The sequence below is a fragment of the Rhamphochromis longiceps genome, linkage group LG13 (genome assembly GCF_057381845.1).
Source record: "Rhamphochromis longiceps isolate RC_006_pf linkage group LG13, R_longiceps_female_GT1.1, whole genome shotgun sequence".
In the NCBI taxonomy this organism is placed as follows: domain Eukaryota; kingdom Metazoa; phylum Chordata; class Actinopteri; order Cichliformes; family Cichlidae; genus Rhamphochromis; species Rhamphochromis longiceps.
In genome coordinates, this window is record NC_140569.1 from 17,603,107 (window position 1) to 17,619,484 (window position 16,378).

The following is a 16,378-nucleotide window of genomic DNA, read 5'->3' on the forward strand; positions in this document are numbered from 1 at the left end:
AGAGACAGATGTACTCCAGTTGACTTTGGAGTCCTGGAAAAACCATATTTTCTGTATGAATCTATCAGATACAGAAAACATGGAGGACATGACAGCAGTTTGCAGGCATGCATTTATGCACAGCTCTTAAGGTCCCACCACAGCATTTCAGGTAGGTTGAGGTCTGCACTTTGACTGGGCCACTAGAGCATCTGGATTTTTATCTTTTCAGCCAATCTCTTGATCAACCTACAGAAGACACTAAATCATACAAATGTACTGTAAAATGAATAAGAGGGACGTGTTGGATGAAATGCCTGAGCTCACACTAATGTTAAATCATGCACTCATAGTTCCCGACTCCTGACCATGCAGCTGTGGTCACATGTGGTCAGCTGAGTGAACGCATTCACACAATAATGACAACTTACAAAACTTACGGGGATTTAACACTGTGGCCTTTATAAATCATGCTGTTTTTCACACTTGATATGTGACTTTTTAGTTTATGGATTGTCTTTTTGCTTTTTTCCCCTTCTTTGCTACTCTAACTGAGCAGTCAAAATAATTTAAAATAATTAATTTTTCCACACATTTAGTCCTTTCTGGAATCACACACAGGCTCACACTCTGATGGTAGGATCAGAAGCATTCGTCCAATCATAGTTGAGGTTGTGATGAGGCTGCAGCCTATCCTAGCTTTCATAGGACAAAAGGTAGAGCACACCCTCGACAAGTTACCAGTCTGTTGTAGGGCTAACACAGAGAGGCAACCATTCACATTCACACCTGCAATTAAGTTAGGATCATCAATTAAAAGCTGGTAACTCCATACATGCTTTTGAAATGTGGGAGAAAGCTGGAGTTACACAGAGAGTTCTTGCTGTGAGTAAACGGTGCCAACCACCACATTGAAAAGACTGTCCTTATATTTAAAATTATGTTAGTTTCTCCTGTTACTTTTGAGCCTAAACAGTTAATCCAACTTAATTCTTAAACCCCTTAATTAAAGCTAAACAAGTTTGTGCTTTCATCAAATCGTAATGTTTTGATCTAAAATGCACTGTGGCATTATACAGAGACAAAACTCCCCAAATTGTGTCTTTGTCCGAGAGATTAGGGATCTAACTGTCGGTTGTGCTCTGAAGGTTCACTGTTGTGCTGAAATCACATTACACTTAATTTATTCAGGAGAAAATCACTGTCATACATCTACAAGCTAGCTAGAAAATAACGTCATGTTTTTACTTCAGGAGGCAAAGTGTACAAAAACAAGTAATGTTTCATCTTTAGGGGACAAAGTCTGAGTGACTTCATTGGAATACCAGATCAGTGAGTCATACAGCCAGTATAGGAAAATCAGATGGAGAAAAAAAAAAGAGGAGATCATAATCGGGTCCAAAATATAAATATGACTTTATTTCACAATCCCGAAAGAGATCAGCCATCCATAAAAGGAATGCGAAATTTATTCTCTTCTCAAGTCTAAACTGGATATACTTTAAGCGACGTACAGTAATTCAGTTTCAAAGTAAGCAAGATCACCCATTGTCTAAACACCGGTAACAATACAGTAAAAACAATATGGTTCACATACATATTTACACATTTTCTACTAAGAATTTTCCCCATTTTTTTTAATGCTGGTGCTCGTTGTTAGTTCTTTGTTGATTAAAGAAATGGACTAAAACCGTCCCCCACAGTAAGTCGAGAGAAACATTTAGAACTGTAATTTCATCACGTGATGTTCAAAAAATATTCTTTCTAAATTTAACTCATTTAAAAAACAGTTTTACATTCATCTTTATTTGTGTGACTTTTGATAACTGCTGCAGAGTTGGGTTTAACTGTGGAAGACATTTGAACTCTATGTGGACATCTGCCCATAGTGCGCTGTTTTACTTGTACTTGACAAATTAAGGTATGTCATGATGTTGCCAGCCGGTAACGACCAGAAGAAATGAACTGAACTGAATCAAATACAGGATCAGTGAGTGCTGAGTTTCAAAAAGCACCGTGCCATCACTGTTATACAGTACATAAGCAGGTTGCGTCAATGCATGTACCTTGACATCTTGTCCTATTAGCACCAAAAGGAAGTCAAAGTGTTTAAAAGACCCAAATGCGTCTACAGGAAATGTTATGCCATCAGTTTTAGTGTGAATATTATGTCTCCATCTCTTGAGTCATTCTTAAAATTAAGAGCTTTGCTTGTATGGGTAACAGAAAAATAACAAGGAAGAAATCCTGATTAATCAGGAGTTGACACCAACCCCCCTTTTTTTAGACCCTGTAAAAAAGCGTTCTGTAAACAAAGTTTTCGCAAAGGTCAAGCACCCGAAATCGTCTTAGGCAGCTGGCTAAGTGGGATCTGGTGTTTGAGTGGTTTCACAACAAAAGACAAGGGAAAAGAAACAGATTGATTATTCAGCAGTGGCTAATGCAGCTTTATGCTCAAACTTAAGAGTATGGACATAAAAGCCGAGCATGATCTGTTGACATATCTGACACTTTGTGGTTTCTGGAAAGAAAAAAAAAAAAGGTCTTCTTAGCACCAATATCATGTACAGTAGGTGTTTTAATTCCTATAATCACTCTTGTTCCCTATAAAAAACTGAATTCCTTTTCCAGAAGCTGAACGTAAGTAAAGTGCAAATGATGATAAGCACTTTACTGATGTAGCATTTCACTATTCCTCGCTAGGTGTTTAGTTTCATTAGATATGTATGTCATCTTCAATCAAATGAGTGAAACGCAATTAAGTGCAGAAATACTGTAAAAAAAGAAAGAAAAAAGGATTAATGCTAAAAATGTCATATATTTCTCTGTCTGTACATACATATTCAGGCCTATGGACTGGGACCCTTTTCAAGTTAGGTTTTTTTTTTTAAAAAAAGTGCTTTTTAATATGCCATACATATCTGTGAATAAAAGACAAACTATCCAGATGTGGATATAACGAATAAACAAACAACAGACCGAGGAAGTACATTTCTTTCATCAACCGCCGACAGAAGTCAGAGGCAGCAGAAAGAAATGTGTAATGCTACATGTGACAATCTGTAGTAAAAATATGCAGAATATTAGTCTTGTTTTCTACATAATGTGATGTAATGAGTTTGCTTAATAAAGATTACAGTGAGAATGGCACCAATGTAAAAAAAAAAAAAAAGCCAATGAGATTCATCTTCTGAAAAGAGAATTACTGGCTGAAATAAAAAGTAAATTTCTACTGTACAACATAAAATCTGAACACATAATGCAGGTCATCGTAGAAATCTTGCAGTAAACAGGCTTACACCAGAAATTAAATATAAATCGTTATGATCAGAATAAATAATCACATCTTTTTTTTCTGTTTGTTCTGTATATAAAACCAGTTTAAAAATGTATTTTAAATGCTTCAAAGCACCATCTCTTTACAATAAAAACCGACACCGAAACTCACAGTTAAAAAGCCGACAACCTTTGGTCTTCTTCATCGCTCTGAAGGAAGAGACGAAGAAGGGCAAAGTGAACAGGTATAAGAAAAGCTCGATGAAAAAAAAAAAGAATAAAAATGAGAGTAGCAGTTTAAAATTGTCTGAGGTAAGGCAGAAGCACAGGGTGTAGGAGTTTTCTGTGTGTGTGTGTGTGAATGTCAAGGTTTAAAACACGTTGACTAAGACCAGCGATTGTATGGACCCGTCACTTGGGTAAGAGCATACGGGGACGCGGTGATGACCCCGTCCCTTGGGAGAGTCCATGCCTTACGTGTGGGGACATTCATAATCCTCGCCTCCTCTGTCTCCTCACCCTTTTCCTCCTCTCCCTCCACCCCTCCAGCAACTTTACTAAGGCTGCCCTCCAGCCTCAATCTCTCAGCCTCCTCCTCTCTGTCCCGTTCCCGCTTGGCCATTTTGGCATCCCACATAGCCATCCCGTGGCCCGGCTCATTTAGAGACTTATGCTGGTAGAAGACTAGAGAGATGCGGGTGGGGTGGCTGCGATTTGGCTTGAGGACTGGAGTAGTGGCGTGGAGCTCCCGCCGCGCGCACTCGATTAGGATGGAGCCGTGCGACGGGGCCACGGCGACTCCGCCTATTTCGCTGTCGAGGAAGTTGTGTTCGCTGTCTGACCACACCTCTTCCTGCTTCACTTCATCTGGTTCAAATGGTGGAGTTTGTACAGGGAAGGAGAGAGGAGACATCGGTGGGAGGCCATGACCCCTAGCCTCTGCTATGACATCTCCCACAGACCCATGGAGCCCATTGAGCCGGCTGAAGAGGCCCTCAGACGTTGGACTGGGGGAGAACGGAGAGGGAGGAGGAGCGCTCCCACTGGGAAGAGGTTTGTGCTGAGGAGAAGAGTTTACCTCTCTGGGCTCAGTTTTAAAAGCACCATCATAGTCAGCAGGTGTGTTACGTGGAGGTATACACTCTGTCGGAGCACACTGGTCACCAGATGCTGGAGAATAACCATTCACTGTATCACTCATTGTCTTGTAACTGAGAACTGAGCCATTCTGTCCAAACTGGAGGCCAGGCAGGCCATGGGTGTTGGGTGAGATGACCTCCCTCTGCGGGTTGACTCCTGGACCCACAGTGGGGTAGCTGCTGATCTGGTTATAAGTGCAGGGTTGATTCTTCTCTGGTAGGTACCTTTCCACACTAGCAGGTCTGTAAGAGCTGTTGTATCCAGCTTTTGTTTTGTTGGAAGAAAATTCATATATTTTAATGTGGTTCTATTAAAACAGCTATAAATCTTAAATGACCAGTGGCGTGAATGTACTACCTTTGTTGGGGCTTTCAACTTTCACTTTTCCAGGAGTGAGAGGAGTCACCCCGAGCTTCTTCTCCAGTCGCTCTGCTTGAGCCTTAAGGCGAGCCTCTTGTCTGATCTTACGGGCTGATTTTACCGGCTCTGCCAGCAGACGAACCTGACATGTACCAAAATTGAATTATTTAAAGCATGTTAACACTGCACACTGACCCACAACAAAACAAGATCCTTTTTGGTTCACTCACCTCTCGAGGAAACGAAGACAGAACTTGAAGAGCACCACTTTGGATCTTTGCCATCTGGCCCTCAGCGTGACCAAACTCATCTGTGTCAGAAATCTTGTAAAGTGGCAGCACGTGGAGCTGCTCATCCTCTGGCATGTTACGAACTGCACGGTTGTCTTCCTTGGTTAAAGTGCAAACCTAAAAAACACCAACCCAAAGCCAAAAAGCTAAATTTTCAGCCAAACAGGATCGGTTTAATACTTCCAAACAAAAAACTGTTGACCTTCAAATTTAGATGCACCATGTAGGAGTAAATTACATGGTATCGCATTCTTAAGCTTGCTTACCACGGTGCTGCCATTATTCATGTTGCTAGTGTCTTTGTGAGCGTGTGCACAGAAATCCACACAAGCTGTAACCCCAGAAAAAGGACGTCCCTCCTTCTTGCCCAGCCGGCATTCACCCCCCGCCGCCTCATATTCCACCTGTGAGACCCGAAAAAACAGGACACTAAGGAAAGATTTCTTAAAACTCTTAAGAGTCCGTAGAATAAACAGGTCCCAGAAGTAGCCTGGAGTGAGACTGTATGGAAATTTAAGGAAAAAGATTAACTGAAAATCACTTCCGCTGAATTAAGTCAAGCCCAGGAGAGCAAAGGATTACCAGAGACGAATGTGGTTGTTTCCCGTTTCATACCTGGTTTTGGAAAGCCTGAGGAGCCAGTTTCTTGTAGAGGGGAGCGACCTCGGTGGCAAGACTCTGAAGGTTGTTTTCTACCTTCAACTCCTGAAAATAAAAGCTAACACTGTTCAAAGAAACCTACTTCTAACTCTTATTGTAATATCCAACATGGTTCATCAGCAGGCAAACCTTCAAAAAACTACTAGCTTGACCTAAATAATAAGAGACGATTTTTCTCTCAGATTTTGCTGTAAGCTGTACTGCTCACTCATTGTTTGCTGCTGTAAATTAAAAAAGCACACTCTCTCACCTCCTCTCGGTAGTCACCTTGCAGGCGAAACTTCCGAGGAACTTTGCTGCGTGCAAATTTGCATCCATTGAAGTACATGCTCCAGGAGCAACCAAAGGAAAATGAAGCTCCGCAGGTGTCCGGATCTAAACCCTGGCACGCACATGTGCGACTGTAAAGAAACGGGAAATAACAAATGAAAAATAAAGAGGGAAAAAGAAGTGTTATGGAGAAATAAAAGAAGGGGTACTCACTCTTCGTTGAGTGCACAACGACGGCTGGTGGGGGAGCCGTACTTAAAGAGGGTCTCTGTCAGCTCCTGGTATAGGTGGTCTGCCACCGGCCGAGGAATTCCCTCCCAGGCCAGGATGAGGATCACCAACACTGCCGAGTCGCAGTGGTGCCCTGGCCTGTGGCGGACCAAACACAGCAGCTTCTCCTCTTCACTGCCACGCCGGATCACCTGTCAGAGGACATTTAATTTATAAATACACAAGCGTCAGTCACATTTGAAACTTGAATTGCAACACAGACGAATACACTAAGCTCACTACATAGATCACTATAAGTGACCTGCCATACCACCAGACTAGGCAGAAAATGTTGTGAATAAATTTGCAATTTAATGCCTCTGACACGGAGATGGTTTTTGTTTGTCTGTTTGTTTGTGTTGTTAGAAGAAATTATCAAGAAGTTATGGATGGATTCATGTGAAAATTGTACCGGAGGTGGCTAACTTTTTGACTTGATCCACATTAAGGTCTGGTACTGGGTCCAGGAATACCTAGACGAACATTCTGTGTCATATCTAAACAAATACCAATAAAACTGAAACATGAAAAATTGCTGTTCAAGACAAAGAAAACACAAACTAATCCACATATCCTTCTTGATCTAAAGACTCTAAAGTTCATGCCATGGTTTATGCAGCCATAGCGGAAGTACGCTGTCTCAGACTGCTCGCTATGTTTAAACTTTAGTTACACAGTTGGCGGCAGCTAAGGTTTTGCCATGGTGGTGATAAAAGCATAAATCAGAGGCTTCCTTTCATTTCTTACACTAAATATACTGGCTCACAACAATGTTTACATTTACAGCAGACACATTCAGGACACAGACACCAGCCACATACCCATTTAGCTATTGGACACCCCTGGGAGCTCCTGCCTTCTTTCCCAGTGTAAACAACAACTTCCACCCTTATTGCATTTCCTTTGGCACCATACCTAAAACACACACACACACACACACACACACACACACACACACACACACACACACACACACACACACACACACACACACACACACACACACACACACTAAATGATGAGTCTGTGCTCTTCACAAAAGAGCATATAAAAGTCATCGGCATAATTTCTGAAAGTTAGAATAATATTTAAAAAATGTAACAGTTCATACAACTATTTTTTGTTTAAAATATACACCATTCATCACAAAATAAGACAACATCAGTTAAACTTCAGGGTCATTCTGTTCAGTTAGGAAGTATAAACCACTATGAATGCATTTAGTTTGGTGCAAATCGCACTGGTGTTGTTTGACGTTGCCGTCATCACAGCATTTGTTACGGTGTCTTCAGACTCTTTCTCTTCTGTCACATGCACTCTATGTGAAATTCATGTCCCTGCTCTCATCAGCCAAGAGAACAAGATGCCACTGACAGACCTGCCAGTTCTGGTGTTCATGGGTGAACGCCAGTTAAGCTGCACTATGCTGATCTGTGAACGTGGGTCCGGCTAAAGGACGTTGAGCCCTGACGACACCCTTGTGGAGCCTGCTTGTGACAGTTTCCTCAGAAACATGCAAATGATTAGCCCCAGGAGGTGATTTTTGTCGGACTCTGGAAGTGCTCCTCCTGGTTTTCTTGGCAGAAAGGTGCAGACAGCGATCCTGTTGTTGGGTTGATGCCCTTCTACAGCCTTGTCCAGCTGTCTCACTCTTGAGACACAGCAAACCTTCCTGTGACAGCACATTTGGATGCGGCATTCTGAAGAAACTTAGCTGCCTGCAGGTACCATTTCATGGTAGCAGCAATAACAAGGACACAAGCAAAAAGAAAAACAACAGTGTGGAGGGATAAGGAGAGGGTAACGGTAACGGTGCATCTCGAGACCTCCCGTTCATGATCATTTACACTGAAGTAGGTGAAATGGGTTCACAATGGTTCATGCTTCCTAACTGAACCAAACTGTCATCCCTAAAGTTTAACTGACTTGTTGTTAAACTGCAGAGAACAAGTAGTCCCTTAATGTTTTTGGGATGCTGTATCTTCCCTCATTTCTAACAAAAATCTGGTAGGATGTAATGCGTTATTACTGCCAGAAGGTGGAGGTAATAAAACTAAAAGCTGTTTACCGACTTACAAGAAAAATAGTAAAATGCGCAACCAACTACCAAGCATTGGATTGAAAAAAGGCGAGATGTGGTTAGAGTATTTGGATGTTGGGCAATAGTATTTCTGCTCAAAAAGCCCATATCTAGCATGTATGGATGGCAATATGCTATATATTACACATGAGGAAGCTTAACCCTTCCTGAGAGCAACTGACAACACAAAAACCTCACAGCATTTCAAAATAAACCCTTTGTGTCTTTTAGTGAATGACAAAGGTTCGTATAATGTAACAGTGAGCAGTGGTATGTGTCCAAAAGAGCTAATTAGACCAGAGACTAAACTATTTCATTTTTACCAGCCAAGCTGAAAATATACGTTAAGTGTAGCTGTCAAATGGACAAGTTGTATTTAAACAAGCTGTCATCCTGCTTTACGGGCCCCTCGTCTGAGCTAGAGGGGTTTCCTGTTTCAGCATGCTGTGTGTGTGTTGAGCTATCTCAGCAGTGCTTCCTTTTAATGACATAGCATGGTTGTGATCCCGCCCCATTCCACCAAGCCTGTGGTTTACTAGTAAGCTGTGGTAGTAAACACACCCCACAGCGTGTAAACAACGCCGCTGTAGTCACTCTACCTGTTCTCCATAAGTTCCCTCACTGCAGCGACGCTGGGTCCTGCCCCAAGATGAGTATAGTAAGGGCCCTCTTCCTTTTCAATGATCTGGTCTGTGAAAGACAACAATGAATATTGGAGCAACTTCTTCAAATAGCATTCCACTGATGCGTTGCTGGCACGTTTAAAGAGAAACACAGACAACCTGTTTGATATTTTTAATAAAAACATCAGGTTAATGTTGAAATACAAACTAAATGTAGCTGGATTTCAGTTTCAGTTTAGGGTTCATCACCTTGGAGGTCTTTTGAAATGCATCATAATAAGTCAACAACCCTCCACAAAACATTCAAAATCCTGCTCCAAATATGGCAGAGAAATGCAGCCTTTTATGCTCGATTTGGCTGTTGAATTAGGACACAGTGTATGTGTGTGTGAGTGTATGTTTGAGTCAGAGTAAGAGAAAAAAGTCAGTTTGAGGTCAAACACCAGCAGTCTCACTAAAAAGAAAACTCTAAAGGGACGGCTCACCCTAAAATCAAATACACATGTTTCCCTCTGGCCTGCAGTGATACTAAGCTTTGGTGTAAGCTGCTCAGTTTAGAAGATATCACCTCTTTCATTCTGATGTCTCACTTTACTTGAATATAATTGAACTAGATGGCTCTCATCTTTTAATGCTCTGTTAGAAAGGAATTTGTCACACAACTTGTTGTCTAGTTGATTAAAAAAATTTTCTAAATTGAGTGACTCACAATAAAGACTTTACTGCTGAGTTTTAAAATGGACTTTTTTAATGCTTTGACCATAGTGTGACTGCAATCTAATTTCATTAGACGTAGAGAAGGCAGTCATTTGTATATTTTCTATCTGTTATCGCCCAATCTGGGCAAATCTCACCAGCAACAGCTACTCAGCTTTATAAACAACTCTGCAGGCCAGAGGAAAACATGTACATTAGTCTGTTTAATTTCAAAGTGGTTCAAATTTAATGTGATGGAAACACATGCACTAAAAAGTTGAAGTGAAGACAGAAGCAACTCACCCACACACTGACAGGATGGAAGATCAGCCAGTTTTTTGGAAGGTGTGTTGAGCAAGTTCTTGGTAGGGGTATCTAGAAAACTTGAGGGAGACTCCAGAAAACTGTTGATGCCGTTCTTGGATGGAGTTGAGTCCGCAGAGTGTCCCTGACTCCCATCAGTGGTTGTAGACAGGACAGTGACAGGTCCTGAACTCTCCAGCTTGTAGTAGCTTTGTTGACTTAGAGGAGGGGACTGGTGAGCCCCTGAGAAGCCATTAGCCAGACCATGATGCCCAGACGTAGGGCTGAGAAAAGCTGATTTGGCTGGGCTGGTGTTAGGATCAGCACCGTGCTGCAGCCCACCACAGGGCTGCGCTACCTGAGATAACAAATGCTTTTCGTACTCTTCTGGTCCTGCAGCGTAACCATTGCATGGATTATGTTGGTGAAGTGGACCTTTGGAAAGGGACCACGGCTGGTTTTCTTGACCAGAAATGTGGTTGAACGTTGTGAGAGTGCTATAGTTCTGAGTCTGATGCCCTAAATGAGATATATTTTGAGTGTTAATCTGATGGATAAATTGCTTCCTCTCCTCCTGTGCCTCAGCCAAGTATCTCTTCAGATCAATTTGAGCCTGAGGCAGAAATAGGTTTTTCTTGTGGTGAAGTCCTGATTTACCCTGCAAGGGATTCTTCTGGTTTCTGCTCCTGTACGGCGTCTCTCTATTTGGCGTGCGCTGATTTAATCCATCAGTTTTCTTCTTACTGGGCTTGGAAGGCGCAGCTTTTGTTTTCTTCCTGACAGGTGTTTTCTGACTGGGGGGCTGCTGGGATTTGTAGTTGTATTTGATAGCTGAAACAGGCGCTCCTTTCAAAGGATTGTTCTCTGACTGCTGGTTGTGCTGGGACTGGATGATGAAGGCTAAATTTGCCAGCTGAGCTGCCACTTCCTCTTCATCTCTGTTTCTACTCACTTTAGCAACAACCCCACCCTCCATAGACAGACGCTCATGATCCTTACTAAACTTCACATCAGTGGGGGTTTTATAACTGAATTCAGACTTAATGACAAAAGCACCACAATCCTGTTCTGACCTCCTGGAGATTGTTTTATCACTGTGTGAACTCGCCTCCAAGAGACTCTGCAGCTTGTTTATGCTCAACCCGTTGGAGCGCTGGATGACATTCCCTTGTCTGGCCACAGGAGGTCGTATAACTGACATCTGGTGTAGTGGTGAGCTGATGACAGAGACTTTGTTGTAGCCAAAAGCTACTGCGGGTTTGGCTTCTTGCAGGACTCTATTTGTACTCGAGGCTGATGATGGCACAGCAGTAGAAATGGGATGTTCACACTTACTTTCAGTTTTAATGGACCCTGGTGTGCTTTGAGGTATAGCTGCCAGCTGAGTCAAGGCCTCAATAGCGATAGCCTGATCAACACTAAGGTTTCTCCTCTCTGCCAAAGATTGCACGCTTGGTAACAAGACACTTGGAAGAGGCTCACTTTTAATGGGTGGGGGAGTGCTTTGCAGATTAACAGGAGTGCTTTTCAGATACAAGTCCTCTTTTCTCACAAAGTGCAAATCTGGTGCCTCTGTTTTGATGGAGTGAAGTATGGAAGCACGAGAGCTGAAGAGTTTCTCCTCCAGGCCCTTCCTCTCAGTGACAGAAAGACACACAACGGCTGCCAGCGTAGCCAGTGGGTCCTCACATACCTCATCTTCATCACTCAGCTGCGTGGTGGTCTGTTCAGTGATCCACACCCATGGCTCCTCCTGTTTTATCTTCTTTAGTGGAACTGCCAAGTCATCTGGAGGAGTCATGGGTCCATTCTCAGAGTCTTTAGGAACTGCAGCTATGATATTCCTTTGAGGCTCCAATGCCATTGTAGTCCGTTTCAAAGCAGACACAGTGGTCATATTAGCACCAGGTTTAGGTTTTATCAGGTTTGCAGCAGAACCATTCTGAAAAGTCACAGAAGAGCATACTTGTTGGTGAAGTGGTGCAGTGCTGGTCAGCTCCAGCCCGGGCTCTCCTTTAATAAGTATTGGCCGTACACCTTGGTCCAAGACCTGGTCATGGGTGAGTGAGTGGGTAATGGGGGGAGTCTGTGTATGAGGTATGTGGCCTTCCTCCCCCTCATCCTCCTCTGCTGCCATGTGGGTGTCATCCATCTGTGCTTTGCCTGTGCCATTTACCAACCCACTTTCTGGAACCACCTGAAACACGGAGAGAAACAAGAAGAGAGAGGTGACTCAAGCTCTCACAGTACACAGGGAATCAGCTTGTTCTAAACAGTCACGGCACAGCGCACAGCAGATTGCCTCTCAGCGTGGCACGAGCATCTGCTGCAGCCACTATCAAGGCTGTGGAAAATATTATGGCATTGGGAAAACAAATAATCTCCTTTTTCACAAATCTTGCCAAATCTGACCTCTAAACACAGCTAATAAAAAGTTAAACTAAGATAATTCGCAGTTGAGGCTTCGATAACGACTAAATTAATATCAGAGCTCAGGAGTGTTGAGAGTAATGGACCCATAAGTAGCTAAGAGCCAACAAGTAAACATTTGGAGTCATCCAGCTGCGCTACTTCCAGTGGGTCACTGAGGGTATGTGTGCAACATGTATGTACGTGTTGTGTTTGTCCTGGGCTTGAATGTGTGCTCCTGGGTATGCATGTGTGTGCATGCACACGTGATTATCCACACAGCTGGCCTGACATTACAGTATAGCCCCTGTGCATTGTTAAGAGGGATTAACCCACTGTGGGTCTTACACACAGTAGCTACGGCACCGCCTGACCTTCATGAACTGTGATCATACAAAGGTCAACCGTGGCGTATGGATTACCCACAAAAACATTATTAAACATGTTCTACTACAACCTGTTTAGTACACAGATAATTATTTCCACAACCTATACTATCTGGAGACGTTTTAAGGCTTTGAGTAAAGTGTGTTTGCTACTGTAGTATTCATGCTGCTTGGAAGCACTTTCTACGAGAACATGCAAAGAGTACTCTGAAATAGGGCTGCCACGATTAGTCAACTAGTCACGATTACGTCGATTATCAAAATCGTCGACGACTGATTTAATAGTCGACGCATCGTTTGAAGCTTTGTAAGATCACAAAAGATGCAGGAATAAGTAGTAGGTTTTACGAGTGTAATAACGGACTGAAACAGAAGATGGCAGCACTGCATGTACAAGGATGCCAGCTGCCGTTAAACCCCGAAGAAGAAGAAGCTGTGTCCCAGAATTCATAGTGCAGCCCAGCTCTTGTGGGCAGCTCTGTTTCCAACAATGGCGGCAGCTAGTTAGTTTTAATATTACTCTTATTATTCTTTCTGGGTCACAAAATAAACGTTTAACATATTTTCAGGGGAGAATGTAGCTGTGTAAACCTCAAATATCTGCTCAGTTTATCAAGACACCACATATTTTCAAAAGCGCTCCGACGTTTTCGCAGACGTCTGTTACCCACTAGCTCGATAGCTAGCCGGGGGCTAGGCTCACTAGAGCCCGTGAGAACACCGGACTCCTGGCAAATCGTTTTCAAACCCACCGCCGTCTCTCGCTACTCAGGTTAAACATATATAAGTCACTTAGATAACTTAAAAATGTTATTGTTTAGTTTTTTTTATAATTTTATTTGTTCCTGAGTAAATCAGTTTGGCTGAGATTAAAGTTATAGTTTTTACACAGCTGAATAAACGTCAAGCAGACAGCTGATTATCAGAAGTGTGAGATGCTCGAGAATATAATCCGGTGTCCTGTTATGTTTAGATAGCAAGGAGTTTATTCAACTTCACCGAAACAATCTGCAAATTTCATTGAAATTGAATAAACTATCATCTTGTCTTTATTTTTAGTTAGCACATAACTTAAACACTTAAAGCTGTAAGCTAATGATAGTTATATAAGAGCAGATGCATGCTGGTGCAATAAGCTGTAAATTTTACGTCCAATGGATGCATGATCTGATTAGTCGACTATCAAAATAATTGTTTGTGGCTGCCCTACTCTGAAAAAGTCAGTCATTTCTTTACATTTTGCTTCCACAGAGCCAGACTTTATTGTAACTTTTTAAAGGCATCTTGAGCAGTAGTACTCATGTCTTTCTGAAGGTCTTTCACAGTTTTCTTAGGACAAGGGCGTCTTTTTCATTCTTTCCTAGCCCAGTCCTTGTACCCTGATCACTTTCAGTTCATGTTTTTTGTTTAGTGAACCACTCCCCTGTGAATAATTCAAGCATAAAAAGGCACCTATCTCAAGGGACCAATCGGTGCTGTGTCTACACATACCAGACAACTTTGGAAAAAAAAAAAAAAAAAAAAAAAACGCACACAAAAAACCCAAAGCAATTTTATTGTATTTTCAGACATTTTGTTAGTGGGGGCCTGTTGGACAAACATGTCATTTGTTCCCATTTCCTTAGTTTCCTTATATTATCTGAAAAATGGGCATATCTTGGCATGCTCAAGAGTCAGTCCAGCAGACAAGAAGTATCTTAAAGTCATATCCTTATGATAGTGGAAATAAATTTAGCAAAGATCTGACACAGGACCTGAGAGATGCATCAGCTGATCTGTTTACTGCTAATTGAGGCATCATCAGAAATAATCTAACTGGAAGCTGTCAAGAAGCCAATGTTAAGAAAGCAGACTTTACAGAAAATGCTGAGGTATGCCAAATTACACAAGAACTGGCAACTTAACGAGTAATTAATCCAAATATTTGGTTTGGTTAAAACACGGTGGAGGTAATTTCATGGCTCAAACTGATAGGATTTTGTACTGTCAGATTTGATCCAACAATCTTGAAAGCATCTGATTGGCAATGGTTTCATTTTTCCTCATGACAATGATCTCAAACACACTGTCAATGTAGTGAAAGCATACTGGGATGGAAAAAAAACATCAGTCATGGATTGGCCTCCTCCTGACCAAGACCTCAACATTATTGTAGCAGTAGGATCATCTTGGCAGACAATGGCAAAAAGACAGCCAATATCCAAAGAAGAGCTTTGAATATCCTTCAAGAAGCCTGGAGAACTATTCCTGTAGACTACTTAAAAAAGTTAGAAGAAAGCTTGAGAGTTCAGGTTGTGTTGAAGAATAAAGGTGGTCAGAGCAAGTATTGACTTTCAAGGTTATTAGAACTGTAGGAACTTTTACACAGCACTGTACAGCTGGCAACTGAAAATATGAAAGCCATCCTTAGTTTTTAACATCTTGAATAAACATATGATCCACTGAAGACAAGCTGTTCTTTGTTTTAGCTGCATATCAAATCAGAACTAAAGCCTTTAGCTGTGGAAGAAAAATGTTTCAATGTGACAAAGATATATATAAAAAAAAAAAATCAGTATCATGTGCCAAATCTCAGCTGACAAAAGGATGTTAAACTCACTTGAGTGTGCTGTACATACTACAGTGCAGCTGGATGTATGTTCTTTATGACTGTTTACCTGGCATAAACATCCATTACAGTAAATCACATCAACTGGTTTTAATGTGTTTTACAGCAGGTGATGTGCACTGACAGATCAAGAGTAAGCAGCAGCAGCAGTTTTTTTATTTTTATTTAACCTTTATTTAACCAGGAATGTCCCGTTGAGATCAAAGACCTCTTTTTCAAGGGAGTCCTGGCCAAGAGGCAGCACATTTCAAGACAAATACATACGAACAAACAAAGTTAAAATTACACAAAACAATTACACATTATTGAGGCAGCCTGTAGGCCTTTGAGTTTAGTTTTAAAAACATTTAAAGACAACAATTCAGTTAGTTTCCAGTCTTTCTGTAACATGTTCCATGAAAAAGGCGCAGAGTGGACAAAGGCTTTCTTACCCAGCTCTGTGCGGACAAGGGGAACAGACAACAGCAGCTGATCATTTGAGCGCAAGGAGTAAGAACCACTATTTGTCCTTGTGACCAAAGTACAAATATAAGGAGGCAGCAATCAAAGCATAGCTTTGTAAATAAAAGTGTACCAATGCCCCTGTCTTCTAATGGCCAAAGAAGGCCATTTTACTCTTAAGTACAAATCACAGTGATGGGTCAGGTATTTACAATTGGTAATAAACCTCAAGGAAGCATGATACATCGTGTCCAACATTAGAAGACATGAAGAAGAAGCGTTCATATACAGAATGTCACCATAATCTAACACAGATAAAAAGGTTGCAGTGACAAGACGTTTTTTTACTGCAAAAGAAAAGCACTGTTTATTACGGAAGAAAAAACGAAGTTTAAGTCTCAGTTTCTTTACTAGTCTCTCTATATGTGGTTTAAAGGTGAAGGAGTCATCAATCCAGACACCAAGGTATTTATATTCATGAACTATCTCTATGACATTTCCATCAAGGGTGGACACCACTGGAATAGGCTCCGGGACCTTCTTTGACTTGGAAAACAACATTAGCTTAGTCTTGTCAGCATTGAGAA

General features: G+C 41.7%; 1 protein-coding gene across 3 annotated transcripts in view; it reads right to left on the minus strand.

Moving 5' to 3' along the window:
* Window positions 1–1,378: 1,378 nt before the first annotated feature.
* The window catches only part of tet1 (tet methylcytosine dioxygenase 1), a 40,031-nt gene continuing 25,031 nt past the window's right edge, over window positions 1,379–16,378 (minus strand). For all 3 annotated transcript variants that reach the window (XM_085428095.1, XM_085428094.1, XM_085428092.1), the window contains exons 3-12: window positions 9,948–12,144; window positions 8,925–9,015; window positions 7,067–7,160; window positions 6,189–6,397; window positions 5,956–6,106; window positions 5,661–5,750; window positions 5,312–5,449; window positions 4,986–5,162; window positions 4,753–4,897; window positions 1,379–4,659 (exon numbers count right to left, since the gene is read on the minus strand). In XM_085428095.1, the coding sequence (XP_085284221.1) occupies window positions 3,641–4,659; window positions 4,753–4,897; window positions 4,986–5,162; window positions 5,312–5,449; window positions 5,661–5,750; window positions 5,956–6,106; window positions 6,189–6,397; window positions 7,067–7,160; window positions 8,925–9,015; window positions 9,948–12,144 (4,311 nt within the window). In that variant the 3' untranslated portion in view covers window positions 1,379–3,640. The remainder of the gene's footprint in view (window positions 4,660–4,752; window positions 4,898–4,985; window positions 5,163–5,311; window positions 5,450–5,660; window positions 5,751–5,955; window positions 6,107–6,188; window positions 6,398–7,066; window positions 7,161–8,924; window positions 9,016–9,947; window positions 12,145–16,378) is intronic.